Below are 20,960 nucleotides of genomic sequence, written 5' to 3' on the forward strand. Positions count from 1 at the left end.
GAATAGTACCCAAAACTGGTGGAAGTTCTCGATCTGACTACATCTATTTTATTGCTGTCTGCAAGATAAAATGAAATATAGGCCTTAACGTCACAACATTTGTCACATGCCAAATAAGCAAAACTGTTTTGGCACAAATGGTCATTTTTATCTACCTGATTGTCATAAATAACATGACAGAATATAATTCATGAAGTACCAATATCAAATGCCAAGTAGACCTACTACAAGTAAATAATTTTATATTAGGAGATAGTTTCACATATCATTCATATGCTCCAGTTTCTCAGCATGAGATCGGAAAGCAGTAGCATGAATTTTTTATGTAAATTTGGAATTGTCATGTTCTTCTATATAATATATGTAGCGTTCCTGTTTCTTCTTCTTCCTCATTCTAACAAACAATCTTGTCATCACTAATACTGTAACTATCACTGCCATTGGCAAACTTATTTTCCGGTTAACTTATCCCGCATTTATTCTATTGTTAGGTGTTATTACATGTTTGTACAACGCGTTTTCCACAATATTCCGAGAATCGAACATCAGTGGCTGCTAACCGGGGACTGTACAACTGGCCCTTTGCAGTGTAGCGTTCTGGAAAAGATTTTCTGTCAAAATTTCATTTCATTGGATACACTGAGAAGTTAATATGTAAGGTTTGTTGCCAGTTATTCCTGTTAGGCCTAAACGTTTATTTCCACTCTGGTACTCTGAATCTATGGATTTCGCTAGTACAACAACCCTGATCATTCAACAACCCAGTCAACCACATAAACAAACAGCGATTGACATCCACCCTTTTGGGTTTATTCAATTCAGCTCGTGTAGAACTGTCCCCTTTTGACTGCACGAAATTCTTTTAGTTCTAGATGCGATGGGGATTCCCCTGACAGAGACATCACATACACTGTGCATGCATGCAACAACCAACTGTAATTCATTCATAAATCAACTTAGAATGTTTTCAAAAATGTTTCAAAATCATATAAATAATTGATAGGCTAATGTATGCTGAATGCTAGGTGCTTTGTGAAATAAGATATTTTCCTTCAAGAATATGAATTTGGTGCCCCCTCAAATTGCCACCCAGGGCAGATACCCCGGTTTACCCACCCATAGATCCGGGCCTGTGTACATTGCCAGCAGCTGCTTACATTGTTGATATTGTTTGCAGAAAATAAAGCTATTTCAAACTATCTATGATAAATAGCTCATCTGGATACAATTCACTGTGAAACAGCGTTTTTGCATTTTGAGGCAGAATTCGCATCTGTTTTGCATTTATAACAAAATGTGAATTTTTCTGGTCTGTTGGTCAAGAGTGGAACTGAGATTAAGAAACATGATTGAAATATTTCATCTTTTCAGAATATATTACAAAATAACATTAGTTAGTATTTTCAATAAATGAATTGAAACACAAGATAAAGGTATCCACTACAGATACTGGGTTTAATTCTAAACTACATCATAGGACATAACCAATGTTATATCCACATTTGCAAGGAGTCTTGTCTCATAACTAAGGGTGCGACATAGCTGCTAAATACTGATTTATTACTCAGCTAGTGTGGTTCAGATGTTGGTTGCAGTTTATACATTATCTTTACAACTCAGATTTTTTCATAACAGTTTTTAAGCAGATTTACATAGTTCCAAAAGACCTATACAATAATACAAGAGAAAGATGCCAAGTGCCCATCTTATGTAGAGAGTTCCAGCATTAAACAGCAGCCAGGTATATAGTTTTAAGCCAAGAGGTGCCATAAAATTGAATTTTTCAGAGTTTTTATGTAGATCAAATGAATATTGGCAAAAACACCAACTGAAATTTACAAATACCTCTGTTTCCACTACGCATTTTGGAGAGTGGCCCATGACTAGGATTACTTTGAAGTGAATTCAACATAGATCTTTATCTTTACATGTACAATTTGTGGGTAATCTATGGAACTGTCTGGGAACAGAAAGCAAAAACAAAAACATTTTACTGTATGGATCTGAACATTTCAGTTATGTGGGATGTTGCATTGCATAGTCTATAAGTAAATATTAGTACAAACACCTTTCAGTGGCCACCAGTTTTTTCTAGAATTGTATTCACTTTATGCAATTCTGTTTTTTTAAAATGACATGTCATAAATTCTGCAGAGATAAATGGCATGTGCAAATATAAGGAATACTGCCGATAGTAGCAGAAAAGAAGATATGAAAAAAATCACTTTTTACTCTTGTGTGTTTGTAGGATAGAGGGGGGGGGGGGTTTCTGCCCCTATTATGCTTCCTATCTGAGTAACTGATGATTGGAATAGGCATGATCAAACTGACTGAACCATTTTTCTTCCCCTTTGCATATTATAAACTTGGGGCTAGAAATATTAAAATTTGTTTTTTGTGTGCTTCAGTGGTTAAATGCCAGACCATTCATCCAAAGGTTTTGATAATTTTTGAGAGCATTTCTCATGGAGAACTGTGGTTTGGCAAAAGTTCTTTAGAAATGACACAAACAGACTCAACTTCAAAACACATTTATTTTGTGGTAACCAGTTTCGGTCAGTTATTGACCATCTTCCGACCCTTGTACCCATAATGGTAGGCAGTGGCAGTGAATGGAGTTGGTGTTATAACTCTACCAACATCAGCTGCTATTTTTATAACTCCCTGAACGTAACTGCTACTTTTATAGCTACACGAATGTCAACTGCTCATTTTTGTATCTCCACAAATGTCAACTGAGTAGAAGGTGTTTGCGGAGCAATAACATCTGCTCCATTCACTGCTACCACCCATTGTCATGGTATGGGGGTCAGAAGATGGTCAAAAGTTTTGGGTTTGATACCTGGTCAGTGTGGGATTTTTGTCTGTCATTTATCACTTCTTTCTTGGTGTTAGAGCTGGGCTCACACTAATACAGGTGAGGAGGTAACAGAGAATATTACATAACAAATGACAAATAGAAGTTTAATGTGAAAGCTGTGTAAGGTATACATCAGTTGTTATTTACAGTTTATACACACACATAGTAATCAATGTTTTGTTTGGTGTTTGTGCACCTTAGTGTTCCAAGTGGTTGGACATGTGGGATAATGGTACTGATGTTACCTCAGGGTTTCATTTCCCATGCATGTGCCTACTGCAGATTCAAATTTTTAAATTTTTTCCTGTTTGTGTTACTATATTTTCTTTAAATCTGATAAAGTATTTACCTGGAGTAGCCATAATCAATTTATTTGATTATTTATGTATCTACATGGTGTACTGCATTATTGTGTTGCAACTATGAGATATTTTCTTCTTGAACTTGTTCCTGATAGTCTAAACTATTTCAAGGTTTTTGCATTTTAAGCCATTGTAAACTTTATATAATGTTTTTATCACAAGGGTAGTACCCCAACTCAAATGGCAAAAACTGTATAAAAATGACTGTAAAATATGAAGATGTGTTTACTCTGCCACTCATCAAGGTAATTTATCTCTAAAACTTTGCATCTGCATAAAATCAATGTTTGTATGTTAGGAAATTTAAAGAGCGCAGAAGCAAAACTCACTGGTGGTGAGGGGTGCCATTGGATGGGGGGTACCACGTAACACAGTTATGAACAACAGATTCACACAAGTCATAAACGAGATTTTTATTGCAAAAAGTTAAACATTTGCTTATTATATGATTCATAATCAGACATTCACCACATATATGTTAACATAGCTCTATATATTGGTGCAGAGAGTGGGTTGTAATTGACAAAATGAATATGTAAGAGGAAACATCGATTGTGTAACATGACCTGTGGTTTGCCAATTTGCAAGATGTCTGGCATGGAGTTTTCACTGTCTAGGAAACTAATGATCATCTGTTATACAGTGCTGATTCTTCATCAAGAATCATATATTGTGATTCTTCTATTTTTCATGCACTGGGGTGGTAAGGTGAGTTGTTAATGGTATAGAAGCACTGAGACACAAAAGAATACTGCACATAAACTCTCAATAAAGCTGATGTATCTTACAGTGCTTGTGTTAAAAGTAATTATTTATTATGCTAGCAACTGGTATATTGCAACAACCTATGTGGTCATATAAACATTATTGTTGCTCCTGAAATAAAGTAGCTGTATGTGTGAAGCCCTGGTGTAATGTAAGAGGGAACTTGTAAGTTTCTCCCTTTTCATAACAATTTGCTGGAAATCTTGCAGTCTGGCTGTTTGATATTTTTAATGATATTGGACATGTAGAGTAGTCAGTTTCTTGAGGGCGAAACTTACTCCCAAGGTATGTGCATTGGTAATGACATTCTCAACCATGTAGGCTACGACACATGCCATATCTGCTTCATTCACACAAACACAAAACAGTCCCATACAAAAGTTATGAAAGCAATTTAGGCTATAAATTAGATAATACACTCACATAGATCACTCAGTTTTATTTGTTCCTTGATAGCATATCACTTTAACATGGTTTCTAACTGTACTCGCACTACACTTGCATATACTCATCATTCACGGTATGAAATGAGTTAGCCATTGCCATTCTATCTCTGTATGGTCGCCCTTTCAATATTAAATGTTTCATAATTGACAAATTAATATTTTTAACACAGTTCCTGCAGTTGCGCTGTCATACATAATTGCATGATTTTTTAAAGAAAATATCTCCTTCTTTATTGGAAAAGAAACACTCCACTAAATGAATTTAATCAAAAATGGCAATGGTGTCAGCACATTTAGATAGTATCGGTGTTCAGTAACAGCAGATTTATCTCATACACCCTCCATGTGCGTCCATCCCTACTAATTTACAAAATCTTTACAAAGTTCAAAATACTTGACAAAATTTGTCTAAGAAAATCATTACATTCTTTTCAATACAATATCTCATGAGTTCAATTCCATATTTGTGGAATACTACTCGGATGAAAAGCAGCACACTGATAGATAACGTTTTCATAGACCAATTTTTAGATAAATTTAATCAAATAAAACCTTTTCCTGTTAAGAATGGTCTGTCTGATCATGATGCACAGCTAGTTACAGTATATGATGTAGTTCCATACAGTAATGCAAAACAGTCCTCCAAAATAGTGTGTTCCATTAATGAAATGAAATGAAATGTCGTGTGACGAGGGCCTCCCGTCGAGTAGACTGTTCGCCTGGTGCAAGTCTTTCGATTTGACACCACTTCGACGACTTGCGCGTCGATGGGGATGAAATGATGATGATTAGGACAACACAACACCCAGTCCCTGAGCGGAGAAAATCTCCAACCCAGCCAGGAATCGAACCCAGGCCCTTTGGATTGACAGTCTGTCACGCTGACCACTCAGCTACCGGGGGCGGACTGTTCCATTAATGATTTAACAATTCAAAATTTTAGGGAAAGCTTGCAACAGTTAGACTGGGATAAGGTGTACAGGGAACATGATGCTGATTTAAAATTTAACCTATTTCATGATACCTTTGTGAGTATATTTGAAAACAGTTTTCCTAAGAAAACAGTGAAATATAATTGTAAGAAACCATGTAAAAAGCCATGGCTTACTAACGAGATAAAAATCTCTTGTAAACAGAAAAGGGAAATGTATCTTATAGCTAGGAGGAGTAATGATCCCAAAACAGTGAAACATTATAAAAACTACTGCACTGTGTTAAGAAAAGTTATTAAAAAGTCCAGAAGTTTGTGCCTTATGTCTGAGATTAGCACATCTGATAATAAAATTAAAACAATTTCAAATATTGTGAAAAGGGAAACAGGGCAACTGAGGGCACAGGAAGACTGTATTTCTATCAAACGCAATGAAAAGTTTGTTCACAAGAAGTCAGAAGTAGAAAACACTTTAATAATCATTTTTAAAGTGTTGTAGAGAAAATAGGATCCAGCTGTTCATTAGAAAATTCAAGGCAGTATATGGAAGTGGTAGTAACTATGCAATTTGATAAAATTGAAATTCAACCCCACCTCTCCTACTGAAATTAGGAGAATAATAAATTCATTCTAAAGTAAAAGCTCAAATGGTTGGGTTGTTTTGGGGAGGAGACCAGACAGCGTGGTCATCGGTCTCATCAGATTAGGGAAGGGCAGGGAAGGAAGTTGGCCATGCTCTATCAAAGGAACCATCCCGGCATTTGCCTGGAGGGATTTAGGGAAATCACAGAAAACCTAAATCACAATGACAGACGCGGAGTTGAACCGACGTCCTCCCGAATTCGAGTCCAGTGAGCTCACATGGAATGGATGGAATTTCCAACAGAGTACTACAAGCTTGTTCCCAACAGATAAGTAGGATTCTCAGCCACATGTGTAGTAACTCACTGAAACAGGGCATTTTTCCAGATAGACTGAAATACGCTATTGTTAAACCATTGCATAAAAAAAGGGATGGAGCTAATGCTGACAGCTACCACCCAATCTCACTTCTGACAGCTTTATCCAAAATTCTTGAAAAAGTAATGTATTCAAGAGTAGCATCACATATTTGTAAAAATTAAATACTAACAAAATGTCAGTTTGGTTTTCAGAAAGGTTTTTCAACAGAAAATGCTATATATGCTTTCACTGATCAAATATTAAATGCATTGAATAACCGAACATCATCCATTGGGATATTTTGTGATCTCTCAAAGGGTTTTGATTGTGTGAATCAATATATATATATATATATATATATATATATATATATATATATATATATATATATATATATAAAATAGAGGGAAACATTCCATGTGGGAAAAATATATCTAAAAACAAAGATGATGAGACTTACCAAACAAAAGTGCTGGCAGGTCGATAGACACACAAACAAGAGGGAAACATTCCACGTGGGAAAAAAATCCGCTCCCGGGATTGGAATGACTCCTTGCCCTCTCCCTTAAAACCCAAATCCTTTCGTCTTTCCCTCTCCTTCCCTCTTTCCTAACGAGGCAACCGTTGGTTGCGAAAGCTAGAATTTTGTGTGTATGTTTGTGTGTCTATCGACATGCCAGCGCTTTCGTTTGGTAAGTCACATCACATCATCTTTGTTTATATATATATATATATATATATATATATATATATATATATATATATATATATATATATATATATATAATAGAGGGAAACATTCCATGTGGGAAAAATATATCTAAAAAGAAAGATGATGAGACTTACCAAACAAAAGCGCTGGCAGGTCGATAGACACACAAACAAACACAAACATACACACAAAATTCTAGCTTTCGCAACCAACGGTTGCCTCGTCAGGAAAGAGGGAAGGAGAGGGAAAGACAAAAGGATTTGGGTTTTCAGGGAGAGGGTAAGGAGTCATTCCAATCCCGGGGAAAAAAGGACAGGTATATACTCGCACACACACACACATATCCATCCGCATATACACAGACACAAGCAGACATTTGTAAGTCTCATCATCTTTCTTTATATATATATAATGGATAATGTGGTTCTTTATGATTTACAGTGCACATATTTCGATAGATTTTTTTTCTGCATTTTTAGTATACAGGCTATGTTTGTAAAGTTACCCCAGAAAACAATACCATACCTAATAAGGGATTCAAAGTAGCTTTTATATGCTACTTTTCTTGTGTCCATGTCAGTCACAATTGATAATATTTGTACTGAAAATGGAAAGCTCCTTAATTTATTTGCTAGGTACTCAATGTGTGGCTGCCAGCTCAAATTTTTATCCACATTTAGAGCTAAGAATTTGCCTGAGTCAACTTCTTCTATATCTTGGTTGTTGTCAAAAATCTTCATCTGCTCACATTTTAACTGTCTGGTTTTGAATTGCATCATGTGAGTCTTAGGTATGTTTAGATTCAACCCTTTTAGCTGAAACCAAGTTTCTACTGAGGGTAGTGATCACAGATTTGACCACTTTTTCTGAATCCTGATTTTTGAAACTCTATATTGGTAATATCATACCCAATCCAAAGTGCTGTAAATAGCCTTGACTCCAGGTCTAGCAGTATTTGATGATATCTGCATGCCAAATCCAGACTTGTAAATATCTTTGCTCCTTTAAATTTCTGCAACAGTTCATCAATGTTCACTGGTCACACCTTTTCCATTTCAAATATGTTGTTGGCTTGTCATGCATCCAGCACAAGCCTTACACTCCCATCCTTTGTAGCCACAGCTGTTGTATTGACTTTGAACGCTCTCTATTTCTTCATTTGTTAGCATCTTCTGCAATTCCCTCTCTACTGCTTATTTCTTGCATGTGGCATTGGATAAGGTGGCTTAAAATATGGCTTATTAGCCTTTATTTTTATATGATATGATGGACCTTTTATTATTCCTGGTCTGTTTCCAAAAACTTTTCTGTATCTTGTGATTGATATGGATAGCCTTTCAGCTGCTCTTCTGTCAATATTCCAAATCCCATGTATTTTGCTGCTAACTTCTCCCCATGTGAGCTACCTTGCTGCTTCTGTACTCACAGGAATTATACTATTCCGGCTATAGTTTACTAAATTGTCCTCTTCCATTGCATCTTCACAGGCTGCTACTTGGTATGTACAGGAAAAACCTCATTCTCTATCTACTGTCATTTTGTCTTTGATGCTTACCTTCATCTATTTTCTCCATCATAATATTTCTTCTAATTTTCTTCATAATACATTTCTACTTTGTGTTCCATTGACCAATCTGATCTCTCCTCTTGCAGATCAGGCAAGACTACTCCATTGATCCTACATACATCTCCTCCATTCACAATCTCCAACATCACTTCACACTTAACCGTTTTCCCATATTCACCAACAGCTCCTTTTATTTTGAGTCCTCTTATCAATAGTCATAATATGTTGTTATATGATTTCAATAAGTCACTATATATATTGTTAGCTATAGCACACAGCTGGCTTTCCAAACTGACTAAAGACTTAATTGCATGCCCACATACTTTAACTGACCACCTTATCTTTTTTACAACATCTTCCAACTTCTTATAATAGATCTTCTTGTTTATCTCTTAGTTGTTCAGTGTTTATTATATAAATTTTTTTTCTCCGTCTGCATGTAGAAGCTTCACCATGTTTGTTTCAGGTCGGGCCATTCCTGCAATGTTGACATGTTTCCCATTCCTCCCTTCTCTGCACATTCCACTCCATCTCTCTGACTCCATATGTTATAGCTATTGTCCCACAAGCCATGCCTTTCTTCCCCTCATCTACCTGTCCTTCACTCATTGTGAGATGTGAATATGTAACAATCACATCCTCAGCCTATACTGTGTCTCTATTTGTTCCACCATTCCTATTTGTAGTCTGTCCCACGCTGCAGTACTACACTACTGAAAAGATCTCTGTTCACTTTTGGTGGCCTGCCCTTCCACTATAACTGTGCAAATGGAACCCTGGCCTGGTCCAGGGTGTCAAAAATGCTTCTTATTGAATGAGTACATATATTGTGTGGCAGCCTTCATATCACCCATAGCACCACATTTGTCTCATCATATGGTGCATCAGGATACTGATTCCTCTCTAATTCCTTTTTTACGAACTGAATGTAAGTTCTGTCTATTCTCCTGTTATATGGATGACTGCATACAGAGCCTAATATGTCATCCTGTTTCCTCTTGGATCAATACTTATTTAGGAAATCTTCTCAGATTCTGCATAGAATAAATGTTCTTTATCTAAATGCATACCCCAGTTGTATGCTTCACCCTCAATTTGATTGACACAATCAGTTTTAGTTCTTTAACACCATAATTTTGGCAAAAATTCCTGGAAATTCCTTATAAACACAATGGGGTGCAACTTGCCTCTGGGATGGAATTTACTGAACATACAACTGTTTATGAACTCAAATTGGTGGTAACTTTTAGTCACTGCTGCAGTTTAGCCACTTAATAATTTTGTTTTGCTACTTATTCTCTCAGTTACAACCTGCTCAATATGTTGCTCAATATTTCGTTGCTCTTTCTGTACTTCTGCTACCACTTTCCCCTGTGATTTTCACCTTCTTCTTGACCTGTTCTACTTGTTTATGAGTTCCCTCTCATTCTTGTGCATTCATGTTTGCCAAAACCACTGTCGTGTTTATTTCTAGAGTTATGTTGTCCTACATCTGTGGCCCTCTTGTTTGTTCAACCATTGTTTCCTGTTTCCACAATTGTGATTTTATTTCCATGTTTACTTTCTCCTGTTCTTCCTTCCCTTTCTTTAATTCATTATCCCTCTTTTCCTCCCATGTTTTAAACTTTGCCTCAGAACTTGCAAATCATTTTCCCTGGTCTTGTTTAAGTTCTTTAAAAACTGATTCAAGTTCACTTAATATTCATGCTTTAATTCTTGATTTGACCTTTTATTTTTGTCTATTTGTGTAGTTACTTTTTGTTTAATGACAATTCCTTTTCTTTTGATCATGTATCTGCTTTTTCATCTAACTCTTTGAATGCATCAGTGTTTCAAAATCGAAACCAGTGCCTTTGCTTGGCTTTGGTGTTTCTTCAAAAATGTCATACCCACTATCCTTGCTTGCCCCCACGGCTTCCCATCTTTCTATTTCAGGTGTGGTTATAGCTTGTGCACCAGCTGCTTTCCCACTCCATCATGTCTTCAAAGAATAATTTTGTTGAGTTAGCTATTGGAGTTTCCTCCATTCTTGTTCCATTTCACCTCTTGACAACCAGTTTTTCTTTTCCTCTACATTTGGCTGATAATCATCCTCATCTGAAACATTCTCTTGTTTGATTTGCTCTACACACAATATTGGCTCCACTTTACACTATTTGAAATTTACTACTATTTTTCTGAACATTATCCCAAATTTACCAAAATTCACAGTTCTAAAATTTCACCATTTTGTCATGTACAATAATAATAATAATAATAATAATAAAGATTTTATTGTCTTTAGGCCATTACAGCAATTGACAACGTCAAATGAAGTTACAATTTATAATACAGTGTGATAAGGTATTGACTACTGAAATATTTTAGCTTATATTACAACAAATGTACAGTGGGTCATCTGTTGGATTACTGCATTTTACAGTTGAAGAATTCATTGATATCATAGAACGGGTGGGCAATAAACCATTCATGCAGTCTTTCTTTGAATGTATGTTCAGGAAGATCCTGTATGGCATGTGGCAGCTTATTAAATAGCTTGTGTCCTGTGACTTCATAGCTATTTATTGATTTTGATAGTCTGTGGTAAGGCGTGTATATGTGTTTGATGCTTCTTGTGTTGTAACAATGTACATTTTCTCTACGTTTCACATCTTGTAGGTTCTTCTTCGTAAAGATTAAGACATTGTATATATAGAGGTTTATTACAGTCATAATTTTTTGTTTAGTAAATAAGGGTTTGCAGTGAGCCTTATGTGAGGAATTTGTAATAATCCTAATGGCTTTCTTCTGCAATAATAGGATGTCATGTATATGACTACAGTTACCCCACAAGATAATGCCATAGGATATTATACTCTGGAAAAATGCAAAATAAGATGATCTGATGTATGTTTCAGGTACAAAATTTCTGAGTTGTCTTAATAAATAAATTACTCTAGATAGTTTACTACTAATATAGTTTACATGTTGGCCCCAGGATAACTTTTCGTCTAAATAAACTCCCAGGAATTTAACAGAACTAGGTTCATCAGATAGTGGCTTTTCTCTTAGAGTGAAGATTGTCTGCTGAGTTTTATTTTCATTTAGCAGGAAACCATTTGCTCTGAACCAATATGCTGCATGAGTGAGTGTATTTTCAGCACAGGTTTTAAGATCATTAAGATTGTTACTGCTATGGAGAAAAGTCGTATCATCTGCATACAATACAGTGGTGGATCTAATAAACGAGGGGAGGTCATTGATCATTATCAGAAACAGGAAGGGCCCCAGTACAGATCCCTGAGGCACACCTACCTTAACATTTTCTATGTTTGACATTTCCTTACCAACACAAACTACCTGTTTACGGTTGTTGAGATAAGCTTTTAATAGTCTGAGACTGTTTTCTTTGATGCCGTAGAATTCTAGTTTCTCTAGTAGTGGCATGTGCTCAACACAGTCGAAGGCCTTGCTTAGGTCACAGAATGAGACCTGAGCAAAGCCTTTGTTCTCAAAAACTTTGAGGATGTAACTGACTACTGTGTTGATTGCATCAATGGTCGACAGATTCTTCCTAAACCCGTATTGCGTAGCATTAATTATTCCTAGGTTCTCAAAGTGAGATGATAATTGTTGGTACATGATGCATTCTATTACCTTGGAGAATGCGGGTACTATTGAAATAGGCCTGTAGCTAGATGGAGAGTCTTTATCTCCCTTTTTGTATACTGGGACGATCCTAGACAGTTTTAACTCATCAGGAAAATATCCCTCAAGTAAGCACTTGTTTATGCAATGGGTTAAGGGGTAGAGAATGCGGTCACACACTTTTTTTAGCAGGTTGCATGATATGCCATATATATCTAAGCTATCAGATGATTTCAGTTGTTTTATGACCCCTTGTACATATCTAGGCGATACTTCGGAGAAGGTTACCATGCTTGTATTTAGTGACTGTCTACCCCAATTTTGGGAGAGTAACTCTGATGGACTAATGTCTGGCTTGATAATTGCGTCTCCTATTTCTTTCACTGAATTAATAAAAAACTCATTGAGTGTTTGTGGTGGGATATTAATTTTGTTTTTTTTAGTATCTCTGGCAGCACTGTTAATTACTTTCCAAGCGGTTTTGCATTTATTGGTGGAATTATGTATGCTGTTGGCATTGTAGGTTTTTTTGGCTTGCAGGATGGCTTTTTTTGTATTCATTCCTGCATTCCACATAGGCTGATTTGGCACAGTCAGACTTCATACTATTGTATATGTTGTACAGTAACAAAACTTGTTTCTTTAGATCTGTCAGCTGTTTATTGTACCATATATTTTGTCTGTTTTGAGATCTGGATTTGTGGCTGCTGTCCATTATTTTGATTTTCTTTATGGGAATACTATGGTTAAATAGGGTCAAGAATGCATTAAAAAATCTATCAAATATTATTTTGGCTGGCAGGTCATTACTTGATGTGTAATGTCCATCGACACTACAGTGGCCAAACCAGTCCCTGTCAGCAAGGGAATTACAAAATGTGTTAATTTTATCCTCAGTTATGGGTCTGGTAATCACAACTGTTGGGACAGGTCTGTCTGCATTGCTCCTATTGAGGGGAATTTTACTTGCATAATTTAGAGATACGGAGTCATGGTCAGAGAATGGGAACACTACAACTTCGCATGCGTTTTCAGTGGTCTTGAAGTTTACAAAGATGTTATCTAAACATGCTTTGTTTCTTGTGGGCCTGTTATTAACATGATATAAATTGTATTGTCTTAGTAAGTTTTCCAGATCTGCAACACTACCCTTACATTTAGTAACATCAAAATCAGCATTCAAATCACCCCCTATTGCAATATCATAATGTAGCCATTTAATATTACTTAATTCACTCAATAGCATGTCCATTTTTTCTAAAAATATGTTAATGCTTCCCTTTGGTGATCTGTACATGGATACTACTATTAGCTTATGACTATTAATGATTATACCCGTAACTTCAAAGTGCTGTTCATCACACAAGGAATTTAGGTCTAGTTTGGTTATTGTACAATTGAGTGACTGGTTGGAATAAATTGCCACACCACCTCTAATGTGTTCTTTCCTACAGTAGCTATTTACTATACTAAAATTGTCAAATTTGGCAACTGCAAGTTCATTCTCATTAGCCCAGTGTTCACTCAGACAAAAAATATCAAACTGGTTATCAAGACCAAACTCATTTATGATAAGTTCTTTATCTTTCAGTCCTTGAACGTTAAGGTAACATATTTTAAGATCCATGCTCTTATTGCTTACACACTGAACACTATGGTGATTGGTTTTCAAACGTTCAGGGCTTATCTTTTGGATTTCTGCCTCTTGTTGCCTTTTACTAAAAAATTGTTCACTTGGAGTGGTAGCACATCTACTGTTGTATGCCTACTGGTGGTTGCTTCTTCTTCTGCTGCTGTTGAATCTTGCTGGTGAAGTGTGGTAGGTACTGCTGCTGCTGCTGTAGGCATTGTTGTGGCAACTGATGACAGTGGAGATTTGGATGTTGCTTCATCTTCTGCTGCTGTTGAATCCTGTAGATGAAGTGTGGTAGGTACTGCTGCTGCAGCATTTCTTATGTGTGTAGGTACAACTGCTGCTTCCACCTCTACTTCTACTACTGCAATAGAAGTAAGCATTTCTTCAGGCTCTGCTTGCGTCAAGCAAGGAACTGGAAGAGCAGCAATTACTTCTTGGTTGTCAGATGCTTTCAGTATCATGCTGATGTTTTGGCACAGAATCTTCCTGCCTCTGTTATTAAGGTGCATGCCATGTTTCGTGTAACAGTCTCTTTGCAAGGAGTCCATACTTATAAAATATGCGTTTTGGTAGGCCCTGCAAATCTTTGAGTATTGCCTGTTTGCTTTTATGATTTCCACGTTCACACATGACCATTCCGAAAGGTCATGCCTATGTGGAATTCCGACTACAAAAACTGATTTCTCTCTTGTTGAATTTAGTATTGCCTTAAGGTTTCGTGTTGCACTGTGGAGGTCGTTTTTATATACATTATTGGCTCCAGCTATGACGACAATATGACGAGCATTTTCAGTTTCTATGTTTCTAACGAGTTCTTGGATGGGTGCACCTGGTTTGACAATACTAGTTGCTTGTATACAATGACTGTAACGTAGTATTTTTGCGATCTCACGTCCATGGCTATCAGAGAATATTTTCACTTTGAGTTTGTCTTCACGTTTATTGCGGAAGTTTCTGCTCATGTGCTTGTCACTATATAGATTCGGGGTGTTGTTGTCGTCACAGTTTTCCGTGGATTCCACATTTATATCTGAATCTAGTGCATGAAAACGGTTTTTTGTTACCACAGTAATTCTACAGTCACTGGGTTTCACACGACCTACCCTTTTTGGCCTAGTAAACATATGTTGCCTTGTTGTTTCTGCCTTTAGGCCTATATCCACTTCAGAGCACTCGTTTATTGTAGGTAGGACACTGAAACTGCTTTTATTGCCGCGGTTCGTTCCATTCGTTGTATTTATCACCTTTTCGCTTCTTTCTTCCGTGATCATGCTAGTCCTGTGCTCCCAGTTCCGTGTTTTACTTGCTTTGGCGATCGGGATATTACGCGCCTTTTTCAGTTCGCCATTTTCATTTTCTAAATGCGCAATGTCCCGCCTTAGTACATCTACAATTAATTGCAGGCTTGATACACGTTCATTTAGCTTCACTATTTCACTGTTATAATTTACGTATGTTCCGTTTTTCACCACACAACTATAACTTTTGTTCACTTTCTCACTATAAACAACTGTGCCGGACGCCATATTGCCATATAGCTGATACCCTATGCAGCAGCTATTCCTGACTGCTTCCCGCCGCACTGTTAATCAGCTTCTACTGCACTATTTTTTGGTTGATGGACTACTGCAACTTGTGACGTGTTTTGCACTTCTGCTGCTGCTGACTGCTGGCTGCTGATCATTATGATGCAGCATCCCATTGAAAGGTTATGAAAGTGATTTGGATTATAAATTAGATACTCTGTATGAAAGACTCAATTTTATTTGTTATTTGTCTGAAAATCTCTTTAAGACAGTTTCTAACCACACTCGCACTACACTTGCATATACTCACCACTCACGATATAAAATGAGTTAGCAATTGTCTTTCTTTTTATGTATGGCCACCCTTTCAATGTTAAATATTTCATAACAGATGAAATTAGTATTTTTAACACAAATTCCATGATCACCCTCTCATACATATTTGCCTCCTGTTCATGTGATGGCTTTGAGTATCACTAAAGTGCAACTGACTCACTGCCTCCTACCAACCAATCTGTAGGGACCAACTCACACCTTCCAGAACTTTAGGGCATCCTCATAGCAATGCCTGTGGCCATAGCAAAAAGGGGCACAGTGCCATAGCTAAGAAGTCCAAGGGGGCAGATTTGATCAATCGAATGCTGGATCAGCATCTGTACCCTTACAAGCCTGAAGGCCCTAATCTCATCATATTAGATAAATAAGTAATAAATCAACCATTACAAATTACAGAAAATGATTGATCACAGCACTGCATTATTTGTAATATACAGACTATCAGACACATCATCATTACTAAGCATAGTGCTGAATCAAAATTCTCATACATGCTAAATGGAGACAAACTGCAGGATAAGGATAAAGAGCAGTAAAAAAAATTCTCCATGAAGAAATTGGCCACAGATAGTGACAAAGGTGAGCCCATGGTCATCCCATCAGTCACTTTATATTATTTGCCACTATACAAAAATTAAGTGATGGTCAACATGTGTTGGAATAATTTGACAGTACCTGGAGGAAAGAAGTTGCTGAGTAAAATCATTTATGATAATGAGATGGCAGATGTCGCAGTCAAATAGACCTGTAAGAAAATTACTGTATTGGAGGCTACCATCTACTTGCATCTCACAATGTCATTGTTTAGCTGGATACAGTGGAATATGTGTAAAAGAGAATGAATGTAAGTGGGACAGAACAAATTTTTCATTTGTCAACCTGACTGCATGCATCCTTCATCACACAGATCGACAAGGCTCACCTCACAGTTGCACACTGTTTCAGAATCCTTAGCTCCCTCCTTCACCATTAACCACCACCAGTGTGTTATACATGTGATGCCACAATAGCAAAGCATAATATGTCAATCGGATGTGGTGTGTATGCTGAGCAGGTGGCATTAAGTGGTTTAACAGAAGACTGGCTGTGTAATTTGAGCAGTGACACTGTTAATATTAACCAATTCTTTAATTTTTGTAAGTGAACAAATTTTATACTAACATCTTAGAAAGGGCAGCTGAGTTGCTTTTGACCATTTAAAAGCTAGTGCTTTAATGCTGTAAGTTATTTTCATTCACTTGATGTATTTATTGAACATAGCAGAAAAGACATTTTTAAATGTGTAAAACCAAAGTTTCATTTTATTTACTGGCTGACTAGTTTCGGGCTTCACCTATTTTCACTAGCCACCTATTGCAGAGAACAGAATTTGTTATGAGTGATGCTTTGAATGTGGGTAATAAAGGTATTAGTGGTAAAATGATTCATATGGTACCTACTTACATATATGTATTTAGGATATACACACATCTAAAGAAGTTTTGCATCTTCCCGGTTCCCGGAACTCCTGAAGATAGTTGTTACTATGGATATTGTATCACAGACACAGACCCTTTGACTGTTGACAGATGTCACTAAATGCACCCAAAGATGTAAATAACCATGCGTGAGCAGTGCCTATTGGACATAGGGAGTCCAACAGCTGATCAGTTCCAGGCATTCCTCCAGGAAGGAGGTAGACTGCTTGTGTTGTCTGTAGTTCAACCATGCCTTGATGGTCAGTACCGCTGTTTGATCATGTCTGCATTGTTACTTTGTGCCAGGATGGGCTCTCAACAAGGGAAGTGTCCAGGCGTCTTGGAGTGAACCAAAGCAATGTCGTCTGGACATGGAGGAGATACAAAGAGACAGGAACTGTCAATTACATGCCTCGCTCAGGCCACCCAAGGGTTCCTATTGCAGTGGATGACTGCTACCTTCAGATTATGGTTCAGAGGAGCCCTGACAGCAATGCTACCATGTTGAATAATGCTTTTCATGGCTTTTATGGCTCAAACTTCGAGCAATAGGCTGCATGATGCGCAACTTCACTCCCGACATCCACGGCGAGGTCCATCTTTGCAACCACTACACCATGCAGTGCTGTACAGATGGGCCCAACAACATGCCGAATTGACCGCTCAGGAATGGCATCATGTTTTATTCACTGATGAGTGTCGCATATGCCTTCAACCAGACAATCGTCGGAGACATGTTTGGAGGCAACCCGGTCAGGCTGAATGCCTTAGACACACTGTCCAGCAAGTGCAGCAAGGTGGAGGTTCCCTGCTGGTTTGGGCCAACATATGCCGCTGGTGGTCATGGAAGGTGCCGTAATGGCTGTATGATACGTGAATACCATCCTCCGACCAATAGTGCAACCATTTCAGCAGTATATTGGCGAGGCATTTGTCTTCATGGATGACAATTCATGCCCCCATTGTGCACATCTTGTGAATGACTTCCTTCAGTATAATGACATTGCTTGACTAGAGTGGCCAGCATGTTCTCTAGACATGAACCCTATTGAACATACCTGGGATAGATTGAAAAGGACTGTTTATGGATGATGTGACCCACCAACCACTCTGAGGGATGTATGCCAAAGCACTGTTGAAGAATGGGATAAACAGGACCAACAGGAGCAATTTGTGGATAGGATGGCACGATGAATACAGGCATGCATCAATGCAAGAGGACGTGCTACTGGGTATTAGAGGTACCAGAGTGCACAGCAATCTGGACCACCACCTCTGAAGGTCTTACTGTATGGTGGTACATCATGCAATGTGCGGTTTTCATGAGCAATAAAAAGGGCAGAAATGATGTTTATGTTGATCTCTATTCCAATATTCTGTAGAGGTTCTGTAACTCTCAGAACTGAGGTGATGCAAAACTTTCTTTGATGTGTGTATTTGGTGTGGATAGTTGTGTTTGTATCATCATAATAAATATGTCTTATATTTGCATTAAAAGAAGACAGTGATGTAATTACATGGTACAGTAATATGCTAATGTACGTGCATAATGTATTTTTTCCTTAATTATGATACCTGCATTATCCAGAATGATGTGAGCCATGTGACAATGATACTTCATATACAGTGGAGAATTTGTTATTATCATCTTTAATGCATTGGAGGGTGAACAAGATGCTACAAAACCAATTGGCAGAATTGAACATTTAGTCACCACCTCGAATGCTGTGCCAAATGTCACAAAATATTTCCAATCATTCCTTTTTTAAGGATATTTACAAAGAACATTTCGAATCATACAGTAAAAGTACTGAAAAACTAACTATTATTACTGATTTCAATATGTTATAGAATTGTGACACATTTTCTGTCCACCTATAATGACTTTTGGAGCTCAGACAACTACTGCTTAGTAGTTGCCAAGAATCTCTGATGCTGTGATTGTGTAGACTCTGTGCAAAGGAAAATTTTTTTGTAGGGAGCAATTGTGAAACTAGTGGCAGATAGAGAAAAACCTCAAGTAGGGGGCACTAAAAATATCTTGAGGTATCTTTACTTTTACTGTAATAAAAAATAGTCAAGTCACATGCAAAGTTTAATTCTCGAATAAACACTTTATTCGCCCTGAAAAATGCAACACTAGTATGCTTAGCACCAAAACATACATGGTAACACTCAGCATATTTCTAACATCACTAACCACAACACTGACTGAAGTCTGTGGTAATAGCCAATAATCGCAGTTGTTCACTTTTTATCACTTCCAAGTTACTGGATCGATTGTAGCTTTCAAACTGACTACCTGACAGTGACTGCGCTTCCCTTATATATGTGGCTCAGTTGTTTTGGGAACATTTGCTGCCAGAATGTTTGCTTCCAGACTTTTATGGAGTGTGAGCAAATACCTACTGTAAAATTAACAAGCCAATATGTACCTTACTGCGCGAGTTGCCATTGATGAGGTCATCTGGAAATTTACATGTGTGGAACTTTTATTGTTGATTCCATTGCTTTCTAGTGCATTTGATAGAGGGTCTATATAGTAACAATGCATTTTTAGGAATCTTCTCGAAAGTCACAATTACCAGAGATATACGTATCAATAGTTTCCCATACCTAACTCATGTTACGAAGTTCGTAACAATATTTTTACTGAGAAGTTATTATGATTTACTATTTTTAATACTTCACAATCAACTGATCACACTCGCTCTTTACTAATCTTCACACTTGCACTTGCTACAACTAGGACTTTTTATTTATTCATTCTTCAGTCTTCTGAATGTAAACTAGCTTCCAATTTGGCAAATAGTCCATATTTATAATGCTATGTGTCAAAGGTTCTCTCTACAAGAAAACAGTAGAATATTCACAACTTTTTTTAAACAAATGCCAGACAGAATAATGTATCGAGATCACTAGAATAGCTGCGACTTTCCTTGTAGGTGTGTTTTACCTATCTATGTGCCAGACAGAAATGTATAAAATACGATGACGAGGATGCATGTGCTACATAAGAAAGTACAACTACTCAATATCTCGATTCAGTCAAGTTGACTGATGAAAGAAACGTACGAATAGCATGTGGGCTGACTGGTGGGGATGGCATGAGTGGCGATACGGGTGGCCCCGCATGCCCCCCATATGTATCCAGCACTGTGGGGAAAAGACTGAAGATAGAGAAATTTAGGGCTGCAACTAATATTACTATTGAGGAAGGCTATGGGACAGTGTTTTCACAGCAAAAAATTGAAAATGTGACACGAATGCAGGAAGGAGGTCTTGTATTCCAAGTTTTTAGAACTATCAGATCACTCCAGCAATTTGTGTCCTATGTTTCAGATGCCCCAACATTGCCTGGGAGTCCAGGTGCCGCTGCTGCTGCTGCAGCTGCAGCAGTAGGAGCAGGAGGATTTGAACATGATGAAAATGGCAATGAAGCTGAAGAATTTGATAGAACAAGTGCTGCATTAAACAGTTTGAAACATGGTGTTCCTTAGTGAATGATTTTTTTCAAGGAGTGGTCAAACATGACATATAAATCATGAGTATTATTCAAATGTGCATGTTCCTAAGTAATGAATGAGTTTGATGTTTAGGTGAATTTAAATTTTGGAAATAAAAATGATATAGGTATTATATGGCAATTTACTTTTATTGAATATTAATTCTAGTTTCTGTTTTCAATTATTCCCTGGCTTATAAATATTCTGCAACAAATGTCACACTGACACTGTGTTTTGTTGTGTGGTGCTCAATGGAGGTGCTACTTTTGTACTTCCGTTAAAGTGTA

At 37.2% G+C, this 20,960-nt stretch overlaps 1 protein-coding gene across 1 annotated transcript in view; it reads left to right on the forward strand.

The window, feature by feature from the left end:
- LOC126184109 (myb-like protein O) overlaps positions 1-20,667 on the forward strand; it is a 36,332-nt gene extending 15,665 nt beyond the window's left edge. The window contains exon 2 of the mRNA XM_049926473.1: positions 20,510-20,667. Within this exon, the coding sequence (XP_049782430.1) occupies positions 20,510-20,667 (158 nt within the window). The remainder of the gene's footprint in view (positions 1-20,509) is intronic.
- The last annotated feature ends 293 nt before the right edge of the window (positions 20,668-20,960 follow it).

The sequence above is a fragment of the Schistocerca cancellata genome, chromosome 4 (genome assembly GCF_023864275.1).
Source record: "Schistocerca cancellata isolate TAMUIC-IGC-003103 chromosome 4, iqSchCanc2.1, whole genome shotgun sequence".
Classification (NCBI taxonomy): domain Eukaryota; kingdom Metazoa; phylum Arthropoda; class Insecta; order Orthoptera; family Acrididae; genus Schistocerca; species Schistocerca cancellata.